This window comes from Motacilla alba, chromosome 2, assembly GCF_015832195.1.
Source record: "Motacilla alba alba isolate MOTALB_02 chromosome 2, Motacilla_alba_V1.0_pri, whole genome shotgun sequence".
Classification (NCBI taxonomy): domain Eukaryota; kingdom Metazoa; phylum Chordata; class Aves; order Passeriformes; family Motacillidae; genus Motacilla; species Motacilla alba.
In genome coordinates, this window is record NC_052017.1 from 95,755,398 (window position 1) to 95,767,605 (window position 12,208).

The window sequence follows — 12,208 nt, forward strand, 5'->3', positions numbered from 1 at the left end:
GTATTGAGGTCTTAATTGCAGAAGGTGACATATTTCAGGCCCTGGCTGCCAAGCCCTGCTTTGGTCCCAGGGTTGCATTATTGGACATGCAGTGTCTCATTCCTTCTCTTCTACCACAACTGTGAAGATTGAATGTGGGGTAGAAATAGTACTGTAGGCATAAAATATCCAGCTCAGTCTGGATCATGCCAATTTTACAGGTGGCTGAAAAATTACTTCTTACTCACCTTTCACTATTTACCATGGAAATATTTGAGGGCAAGTTAATTTTTCACTCAATTTCTGGAGTGAATAAACATAAAGAAGAACATCATGTAGACCTAGTAAAAAAAACCCTGCAAGATTCCCCAGGGGAACAACCACACAATGCACTGAGCGTAAAGCAATACCAGCCCCAGCAACAGGAAATAAGAGAATGTGCTTTTCTCTTAAACAGCAAAAGCTATGAATCCTTGCTGGTTACTGTTGGAGGACTTATGTAACAGAATAAACACAAAAGTACATATCACTGTGGACAATATGAGCACTAATTACTTGCTACCAAGGCTTGACTTTTAGTTTGTTTGCTTAAAAAAAACCCCTCAAACCAAACAAACACCACCACCACTCCTGGTTATGAACCAAGACCTAAGGAGCTGCTGGCACTCACTTGAATTTGAGTAGTGAATCCAAGTCCGAACTACATGAAAACATGTGAACAATTGTGCTTATCTTCTGTAACACTGTTTATCCTCAATCTTCTGTTTCACTTGTGTGACTTCCCAGCATCAAGTGAACACATGACGAACAATACAATGTCTAAATTTTTATTTTGGAGCTACATAAGGAATATCTGGTTGCTTGAAAGGCAAGAGGCAATATATTACCTTTGAGGTACATATGGATGAAAGGGAGACTTTGATTAGGAATTCTGTAAAATTTTAATGGAAAAAACCCAACTAAAATGATCAAAAGGTTAACTTAATATAGTATTTATTCATACCTTTCAAAAATAATATTCTAATTATAGCCTGGCTTTTTTTTTTTGTTTTGTAAACTAGAAATTAATATAGTTGGCATACAGAAATACTTTGAAAGTCAACTAGCAAGGGTAAAAAAATACAGAATAATTAAAGTAGAAACCATTAAAATTTAAATGTTTAAGTCAGATACCCAAATTTTACAGTGTCTCTCAGGATTTTCTTCTGGTTTAGAATGCCATTAATGTATAGAAGACTCCACAAACCTTTTTGTGAATGAAATTTTTATTTACACACTGTATCCAGAAGCAGATACATAAATCCTTATACAATTATTTTTCAAAAATGTGCAAGAAATTACTATAATTTTGTTTACAAACCAAAACACATTAAAATCAATGGACTTTGGATAATTCACTCTGTGGTGTGCTTAGTACAAATAGTGCACACCAGGTCTGAAACAGAGAAAAGTGTAAACTACAGCAATCTGGATTGCAAGTATTAACTTCATGGCACTCCATCACTATAAAAATTCTTTAACCCAACAGGTATACATAAAAAATTCATTTCGAATTTTTCATTATCTGTGTAGAATTTAGACCACTTTCCAGATAAAACAATGCCATATTTTTCACATTATGAACTACCATCTAGGCCATTTTTTATTTATAAAGAATGCCTGTGATTTTTATTCTTTGCAGTCATAGAAAGATTTAAAGAAATTAAATTGGCAATCATTAATTCATCTATAGCTTAGCTCAGAATTTGAAAGTTCAGTAACAGAGAAATGCTTCTCATCATAGCCCATATATTGCTGGTATGCTGTTTTAAATTTATAATTCCAGTATTCACACAGATGAAATGCATCAAAACAAAAACTGCACAGATTTTACTTAGCCCAGCAGTCAATATTCACAGAAAGAAATTGGCTTTAACAAAATGCAAAGTCAGCTCATCTGAGAACAAAAAGTTTAATTAATAATTGCATTTCTGATCCTTCTGACAGAATTACATTTTAATAAAAAGATGGTATTCACTATGTCAACAGCAGGATAAGTGCTATATCCTTCAAACAGATCAAAGAATACACATCACTTTCAATTGTTTATTAACACTGGCTTGCAAAACAAAACAAAATTTTAAGAAAAACAAAAACGAGGAAATTGTGCAAATTTATTATTTCCAAATACAAGGTGTTGTTTTACTCTTCTACTTGGTAAAGCAAGGTTATCAGTAATGTGAATCATATCAGACACCGAAAGGAGTTTTATTTTAAAGTTTCATTTTCAAAAACATTTTTCAATTCAATTGCATAAAAAAGCATACCTTTTGAACCCTTAAACTGTTGTGCTGAATAAATAGCCATATTCCTACTCTATAAGGACCATAGTCTGTTACCTTTTGTTCCTAGTGTGTTTACTTCCAAAGGTCCCCAAAATATCCTCCATCATCTTTATTTTATTTGTCAAGGACACTTTGTTCCTCTAATTTTCACGAAGCAGAAGTCAACACAAATTTTGTGGTTATTCTGAGTGCTTCTAAATTGACTCATAACTAAATGCTACTGTGTTTCTTTTATATTAATCTTTATAATAAGAAATTGTAAGTATCTTTAATATTTTCAAAGTGTTTTTTCTAAGTTCATTCTCCTGGCTGGTCAGACACCTCAGTATGAAAAAGTACTGTGAGGTTCCGATTACACAAACCTGTAAAAATAAGTATCTGTGTCTACTTACTACTGATTTAAAGTATTTGGAGCTTAGTAGAAATATCACTACCATTTTTTATTTGGAAGCCAAGTGCTCTATGGTTCTTACATCCTAGACCTCAACCACTTAAAAGTGTTCCTTTTGTGGTAGCTTTATGGCAGGGAAAATGACAAAGTTAACTTGACCTGATTAAGTTCACAGATGAACAACATAGCAAGGAAGGCAATTCAAAAACTGGACAGCTGTTTTAAAAGAGTTTTATTTTTAAAAAGCATAATTTAAGAGTGAACAATTGAAATTTATAAAGGCATGGGCAAGAATTTTAGCATGTGTGCTCTTGCACGTTTTTCAATTCCACAGTAAGACCAGGATATTATAGCTTCAAATATTTAGGTTTCAACGCAATGACTGCTAAATTAATGCATGTGGCATAGTATAAACATATGTTTAATGTATTCAGTAGTGGTATTAAATGGCAATGAAAATATTTTATATAGTATAATCTTTCAAAGATTCTGTAGAATGCATAGGCCCTCTAGTACGGGGAAAGAATTTTTAAAGTGAAGAAAATGCCAGAGGTTTTCTTCCAAAAGTATGCATCTGAAATCCATAAAAATGATTTTCTTTTTCCTCTCCACAGACAGAATCAGAACACTGTACCATACAATAGGTTATTGTGCCTTTTTGAATAAAGTTAGTGATCCTGATTCAGGGGAGGGGGAATGGGACATGACTGGGTAGGGGGAGAAGTCAGTAGAGGAAAAAAAAGAAAACAGAATCCTCCCTTTCATACATATATCTCCATGGCAGAGCCAACAAATCACATGTATAGACTGCTCTAGATTATTTTCTTTTTTAAGTTTAAAACTTTATCAGACTAAAGAGGAAATCCTTATTCTCCCTCCCTTAAAAGCAAAGGCAGTCTTTATCTGCCTTTGATTTTCTTTTTTTTATTTTTTAGTTAAACATTATGGTCAAAAAATAAATTAAAAAAATATAAATTTTGTCTATCAATTCAGGCAACCCAAGATGTAGTGCTACTGCACCACCTTGCAGCAATACTGTATTCACTTCTAAAGACTCATTTTAGGGGACAGAAATGCTAGATTAAATAAGGAGAAGAAAATGACCCAAACAAGAAAGATGTATCAAAGATGGACTTTTTTCCTAAGGTGATCTTTACTCATTAGCCACTTCTACCAGAGATGGGGAATATGACGTTTTAAAACACAAAACAGGGGAGCAAAGGCATGCAAAGCAAGGCCTCCCAGCAAGGCAGAGCCAGACCTCCTTCTCAAGCCAGCTATGACCCCTTGAGCAAGTAACTCATAAAAGTGATAAAAACATGGGAGAAAAGAAAAACAAACGAAAATAAAAGAGGAAAATGCCATGGATTAACCTTGCATGATGAAAATATTACAGTGTAGAACCTGTACTCCCCAGTGAAAGTCTTTTTTTCCCTATAGAAGGTTAGAATAACTGTAAGCTTTTCAAATGCCAGAATCTTTGACAGATATCATAAACACTTACTTAATTGATTCAATATTTCATATGTCAAAACATATTTCATGACAGCAAACTGAAACATATTCTGCGGTCACTGTATATCCAAACATCTCTTCCCAATAATTTGAAAGGCTAGGAGAATAGCACTTTAGAGATGCATTTAAACATCTTCCATATAAAATGTTATCAGTCCTGTTCCTTCCTCCACAAAGGATATAGAAAAAAGGGGAAAATGATCCAAAGGACATTAGTGTGTTACTATACTTTCTGAAGTGAAAGAAAAATGTATAAAAATGGAAATGATAACATTTCAAGTAGCTTGAACATAAACATGGTAGAAATCATCCTATTAGAAGTTTTACCCCATCCCCAAAATGGCTTATAAATTTATGTTTCCATGATAACTATTCCTAGAGTCTTCCCACAAATCCAGGAAACTTTCCTTCCCTTACTCTGCAAGAGTAGGCAGGAGGGAAAAGGAAAGAAAGAGGGGACCTGGTAGGTGTTCATTTATTAACTGATGGCATGATTATAAAAGATAATATTTTACAAGACCCCAATACCACAATTTTCTTCTAGGTACTATACATTGACTTTCATATACTGTTTTTTAAAGGCCATTTTTAGAGGACAAAACACTGAGACGAGAAGAAGGCTGAACCAACCTTCTCAAACACAAGAGTGTACAGACAGTACAAGGCTTAGGAGGAAGGCTTTTTTTTTCCCAAAGATATGCCATATAATCATGTTCTTATCACACAGCTCTGTCTATACATCAGGGCATATCTTGACAGAAATGTCTAATTATGACACCAGGAAACAGTTTTTAACTTAGATGCAAAATCATTAATTTAGAATACCAATATGTTATTTATCCATGATCATTTTTTTCCAGAGGTTGTTTCAAAGGAAAAAAAAATTCCATTCAACAAGTTTCATTTGAATTTTACTTATCGTTGAATACACATGAAATGTGCTTTCAATGCATAAAAATCACAGTGGATAGCAGCAAAGGACTTGGGGGAAATTAAGGAGAATTTGATCATTCACATTGTGATTAATCTGCACATTGATGAAAGATAGCTATTTCACACTTCTAAAAATGAACTTGAGATCATTCTTTCAATAAAACAAAACAAGAAAAAAAAGCCTCCCAAAATACACAAAACCCCCAAAACAAACAAAAATCCAAATGCATTACTTTTCTTTTACAGACAAAAATGAAATATTTTTATGGCAGCAAAAGATTTTGATAATAATGAAAGTCTGTAAACTGTAATTCAATCTCTTTTTGTTGTTGTTGTTCCCAAAGTGCAAGATGCAAGATTCCCGTAAGCTTTCAGTAGTGCTTTTCCTGTAAATAATCCTTCATTTTGTTTGGCAAAGGCAGTTTTTGAATCAGGTCTATTCTGGTGTACTGACGTATTACAAAACGACACAGGTACTGTAAAGAGCGCACCTGCATAAACCGGGACACTGGATTTGTCAGTCTCACTGGGTAAGTTGCAGATCCTGGCAGCCGGGATCTCGAATAGCAGAAAGCTCCATTTTCAGAGTCCCTGATTGAATGTTCAATTAAGTCAACTATAGACGTATGTCCCTCCACATCTGGCTGTTCATAAAAACTAAACCTACCATTTGAGTGTTCAATTCTAGTGTGAAGTGTTTTTCCATGGGAACGAAAACTCAAACTTAAAAGATAACGATCATCAGAACTATCTCGAACGAGAAACGAGCCATCAGGCACATTAGCTAATTTTCCCTCTGCCTCCCAGCGTGTAATGGGGCCCCAGTACCATCCTTGTTTTGCAAGCTTTTTCAGTTCTTCTGTGAGGCTTGTCACAACCATAGGACCGCTGTTCTGTACAGAGTCATAAACTCTTCCAACTCCTGGGGCAGTGTTAGGATCAAAATTCAAATGGCAGCGCATACTTTCAGCCACATGGGCATCTGTGCCATTTAATCCATTGAAGTTCCTTTGGATTTGATTATTCTGCATTGGAGGTAGCAAAGGTGACAGTGGAGGGACATCGCTATGATTAACTCTTGGGCTTTGCAACATGACTCCTGTGGTACCAATCAACAAACCATTCACCGTCTGGTCCACAAAGATATCCGGTGCAACAACTACGTCCTGATCCACTTGGCTCTCATCTTCATGGAAAGCATTTCCCCCCACTTGAGAAGAAACAGTCGAAACTTCCATGGGTGAGGAACTATCCAGACAGTAACTACGTGATCCTTCCAAAGGATACATTCCCTCATCTAAAGGCACAGTATACTGAATGTAGTCCTGAGGCATTAATCCAATAACTACAGGCACATGTTCATCAATATGAAGATGCAAGTCCCCATTCTGAGATTCCGTATTTTTTAATGCATTGGTTTGTTCCTGGAACACATTTTCTGACTGCAAGTCATGAAAGTCCTTTCGTACACCATTCAGTGCTGGGCTTGGATTAGAGGAATGAACCAAGGCCTTGACTTTCACTTCCATTTTGATGCAAGTCTCTTCTGAATTTGTAGGTCGAAGTGGCCACGGAGTTGGGCTGTAATGGTGATTACGGAGGGAAGTGGATCTCAGAGGTCTTTGAGCTCGCACATCTTTGAAGGTTATTGGAGCAGATGAGGAAGAAAATGTGTCATCATCTGCAGAGCTTACAGATGGTGTGCTGCCTTTGCCTTTCTGTTTTTGTTTTGCTGAAAGCCTCCTTTTTAACGTACCCATTAAACTTTCACTTTTTGATCTATTTTTGCCTCCTTTTTCATCTTCACTATTGACTTCACAGCTAGCCAAATCTTTACCATAGCAGCTGCCAAATAAGGAGTCATCTTTTCCAAATTCACTTAATGATGGCTGCTGAACCACTACAAAGTCACTTTCATCTTTACTTTTATTTAAGTTAAAGGACTTGCGAATTGTTTTGAGACTAATTTTCTTCATTATGACAAGTTACCAAATCTGGCTGATCAGCAGTGCTTGCAGTGATATAGCCCTAACACACGAAGAGCAGCTTCTGCTTCATTTATGTGTTTTATCCAGCCTCATTTAACTTCAAGAGCCATTTCCTGGAAAGAAATAAAAAAAATTACATTCACAAAAGAAATATTTCAAAAATTATCTATAACGGTTTCCCCCTGTCCAAGCAAAACAGAAATTGCAGTACTGTAACAATGGACATCACATAAAAGTAAAAAACAGGGAGCTGACTTTGAAACAATCAGACTCAAAAAATGAAACTCCTATATCAGCCTTGGAGATTTCCACAACTTCATTCTGCTTTCAGCATGGTAATTTTTGAAATATCCACACACCTTATATTACACTCACAAGCACATACATTTAATGCATTTATATATAATTTTCAAACACATAAACACTCCTCTCTTTCTAAAGGGTCCTAAAAATTCCCACACAAGTAACTACAGAAAATAAAACTACAGAAAACATTCTAATCAACAGAATTCCTACATGCAGGTTAAACTGTAACTGGTACCAAAAACATGGTCTTATATGGTTATACTTTCTCTACACAAGGAAGTTGAGTAATATTTAGAAGGTTCCATATTTACAGGAAAACTAGCTGTAGTGAAAATACAGATTTTCCTTAACAATAAAGTAACATACATTTACAGCAAGTCCCATCCTGAAATTCTATGAAAGAAAGGATTTCCAATCTGTTTTAGACACAGAAAACCATGTCATGGGCTCTTATTGCCTAAAATTATTAGAACTTTACTTCCTCCAGTATTTTTGCCAAGACCTAGTGGACAAAGTTGCTCAAGTTCCAGACAACTGCTCCCACCTGGCATCCTGCAGAATCAGTTACCCATAAATTTGATCTTTCTGATTCTTTTTTTTCTTGATTGAGGCTTGACTGTGTTTTGGGGGGGGGGGGCTTTGGAGTGGCATGGTTTGTTTTGTTTTAATTTTAGCTAGATCTTCCAAAGTAAACAGCTCTGCAAAAAGAAGGACAATGCATGGGAAAGAGAAGACAAGGAAGTTGCTACTCGCACAGAAGTAGGTACTACAATTAGTAGTAACTGTTATTGCACATACCTCCAAATACGTGCGATGTTAGCAGCGCAACCTGCAGCAGCAAGCCTGGCTCCAGGCTAAGCATGGCAAGCTGAAGGAGTCTAAGAATCTTTCAAGAAATCTTCCAGCCTCGGTGGACTGAGGGGAAAGTAAAACAGCCCTTATATACACACTTCCCACTTTTCTCCCAGAGTATCACAATATAAACTGAGAAAAACAGTGCAACTGACTGAAATAAGTTTTATCAACTAAACAATACCGTTTTCTTAAATAAGCATTCAGAAACTGCATAAAAGCATGGAAGGACAATGATTACTATAACCAAAAAGCAGTCCACTGCCTATTGCTGTTGCCCAGCCCAACTTCTGTGGTCCTCAAGTACACAAAGGTTAAAGGATCATATCCAAAGCAAACTAGAAGGCAATGTGAAGCATCTACGGATTCTGAACTTCAAAACACCTCGAAAAATTTTAAGTAAAACCCTGCTGCTGGAGGCATGGACACTGCTCCATAAAAAGCAGAAGTAGTAAAGATTGATTTACTTGGATTGTACCCTAGTCCTATTTGCATCAACCTATTTCAAAGACTGGTTCTATGTCCTTGTCATAACCTCTGATATTTCCCAAGTCCATCTTTAGAGCATTCAGATATTTCAATTTAATTTTCTTAATTACCAAACTAAATAACACTTTCTTTTCTTTGAATGGGAAGAAATGAAAAGGTTTCTCCAGTCTCTAAACTGATTTACTTTCTACCAGCAAAGAACAAATGTGACCAAAACACTTCCTAGACAAAAACCTAAGAATCAGTTACTTGCTATAAATGAGTGTTAGAACTTAAAAAACAGAACTAATATTTTATGATATGTTCACTAGTTATTTTCCACTTTTAACATGCTACTTGTTGTATCAAGAGTCATGAAATCCTAAAACACCATCCTCCAGTTACACAATGTGAACACAATCCTGAGCTATGGGTATGAATTTTCAAAGGTTAAAACTATGTTTACTTTCCTAAAAGTGCAGATAAAGGGAGATTTACATGCCAATTAAAAGGAGACTCAAAATGTCATTGACTTTCTAATCCTAAACTATTTGGATTTTGCCACCTTTCCAATTTGCAGAACTCTTTTTGTCATATGTAACCAAATTAACCTACAAAATGAATGAAAATTACAACTTCAGGATTCTGTTGCTTCTCCTACACTGACAAAGTCAGAGCATTGATTCATTTGACAAAATTAACTCTGCTTTTCTGTAGGTAGTACCAGAAGCCTGGGAACTACCACATTAGCTCCACCTGCGAAATACACAGTGTTCTCCAACTGCTTCTGACATCCACAAGCTGATATTATTTCCACTTTTCCAGAAATGTTCCCCCCTCCTTGTGGAAGGTACTGTCTGCAGATACCAATTTCAGTCTGTCATGGTTTGACACTGGCCCAATGCCAGTGCCCCCATGAAAACCTATTCTTCCCTGGTGTCCGCTGTGAGATGTGATCAGAGACAGAGCAAAGCAGGCCTCCACTTGTAAACAAGAAAAAAACTTTATTATCATAGAACTACAATAAAATTAACACACAGAGCAGAATGGAAACCTTTTAAACATTTCTCCTCCCCCCACTCAATTTCCACAGAATGACACAAAACCTTAGATCTACCCTTCAAATAATCAACTCAGTCCATCTCCACCCTTCCGACAATCACCTCTCATTTCATCAAGGAGAGAGGAGCCCTCCTTGTGCCACAGGCCAATCCCCGTCACTCAGAACCACACGTCATGACTTCTTCCTTCCATGTTCAGTGCTCTCACCACTGCACATGGACCAGAGCTGCTTTTAGGGTTTCCCCTTTCAAGGATGCTTCGCCCAGTTCCAGAAGAGAACGACAGTCTCTCACCTCTTTTCGGGACACTAGTCCCCCCCAATATTTCACCCCCTGGGGCCGAGGGGTCTCACCATCACTTCATCACCTGTCGTCTCCGCTCACATCACTCCTTTGGCACCGCCTCCCCCTAAAATGCAGTCTCTGTATTACAGGAAAGGTTCTATCCATGGCTATACAAGAAAAGTCCAGCCAAAAGCCACTCCATCATCTCCTCCACCTAGGATTTCCTCAACTTCTCCCAGTCCTTCTTCACTTGCACAGCTCTCATCACACTTGCACATTTCCTCTTATCCGTCCCTCTCCTCTTTCGACTCCTGGAGGATCAGCATTTGCCAGGTTTCCACCGTCCCACAGAAGGGTTAAAATCACAGTCTCTGCTCATCTCGAACTCCCACACCGCTCCGCACTCTTCCCTTGCCGTCCCCCCCCCCTTCTCTTCCTCGGCCAGGCCGGTGCTTATCAAGTTCAAGATAGCACTGGCACCTCTCTCTTTCTCTCTCTCTCCCGAGGGGAGAGGGGGGCTGCCCGCCACCTCTCTGAGTTCTTCCACCCTTCCATCTCTGTGGGGAACTCACTCTCGTCCAAACCATCACCTCCCGTCCTCTGCCCAAGGCTCCGGGCCACCTCCCTCGGCCGCGTGGCTTTCCCCTCCCCCGCCCAGCCCGAAGCTGGGCAGGGGAGGTCTGAACTCTTCCATCCACCAGAACCAAGAGGAAAATTCCCGTGGGAGTTCCTCACTTTTAACCCCTGTATTCTCAGAGGCGTATCCATATCCTCAATGGTCAAACCAGGTGCCAATATCCACATCTGGGCACCTATTGGTTTGACCACTACCACCTCCCAAAAACTCACTTCCTCTCAAACCACGACACAGTCTTATGACTAGCACCAGGACACAAGGAAACAGCACAAAGCTGAATCAGGGGATATTTAGGTTGGATACCAGGAAAAGGTTTTTCACACTGAGGGAGGCTGGGTACTGGGACAGGCTCTCCAAGGAAGTGGTTAAAGCACAAAGCCTGACAGAGTTCAAGAAGTGTCTGGACAATGCTTTTAAGCACATGATGTGATTCTTGAGGTGTCCTGCACAGAGCCAGGAGCTGGACAGAATTACCCTGATGGGTCCCTTCCAACTCAGGATATTCTGTATTCTATAAAATGGTTGGTTTATTAGTTGTATTCTTGTAAAAATTCATGTCAAGATATAAGAAAGGTTTGATAATCAACGGTAAAGCACATAAACAACATGCATCTATCCAGAAGCCCAGTTTATTCATGAGTGAGAAGACAATAAAAGTCTAGTGACAGTCCAGTTTACTTTGAAGCTCTTCAAAGTAAACCAAACACAATCACATCATGAGAGCAAGTCTCTAAGCAAGTCATCCATGTGAGACCCACCCTATGATACCTCCTACACATATTTTATCCAGGGTGGTAGAAAACAAATACACTTTGTAGTCAAATACCTGAATTGATCCCTACGCGTCTCTTTCTTTGCAGGTACTTAAAGAGCACCAGCTAATTCTGCATTGCATATCAATATGTTTAAAAACACTATATAAACAGCCCTCAATATATGATACACTCATATGTTTGCAAGTATAGAATTTATTGCAGTCTTCATCTAATCAAGCTGGAGCAGAAGAGGCCAGGCATACACTCCTTCCTGGAATACATTAAAATGAATTATGCAACTTCACAAGCCTCGGCACAGCAACAGTTTCACTAGTATTTTGCACGAATTACAGCGTGACTGAAGCTTCCCACCGATGTGCTCTTCCAGTGCCATCTGCTGTACAGTGAATTAGACAGCCTAACAAGAGATAACTCTAGAAATTCTTCTGGCAGATATTTGCAACTATAAACAGACTTGAACTCCACCAATGTATTCCCAAAGTCTGGTGACTATATGTGCAGAAACACCTGGAATACACAGACTGATAATGAGAGATTAATCAAATCCAGAAAGAAATGAGATCTTAATGCACAGAATAATGTGGATTAATGAAATTCAAACTTATGAACTTTCATCACAAATTCTGCATCTCAGAATTTTTAATATTATGCAGGTTAACAAAGCCAGGTCTCTGGATGAAAACTACCAAATTA

General features: G+C 37.9%; 1 protein-coding gene across 8 annotated transcripts in view; it reads right to left on the reverse strand.

Moving 5' to 3' along the window:
* Positions 1–1,226: 1,226 nt before the first annotated feature.
* SOCS6 (suppressor of cytokine signaling 6) overlaps positions 1,227–12,208 on the reverse strand; it is a 30,242-nt gene continuing 19,260 nt past the window's right edge. For 4 of the 8 annotated variants that reach the window (XM_038128133.1, XM_038128126.1, XM_038128130.1 and 1 more), the window contains exon 2: positions 1,227–7,243. In XM_038128133.1, coding sequence (XP_037984061.1) covers positions 5,514–7,118 — 1,605 coding nt within the window. In that variant the 5' untranslated portion in view covers positions 7,119–7,243 and the 3' untranslated portion in view covers positions 1,227–5,513. The other 4 variants (XM_038128131.1, XM_038128128.1, XM_038128127.1 and 1 more) reach the window with 2 other exon arrangements.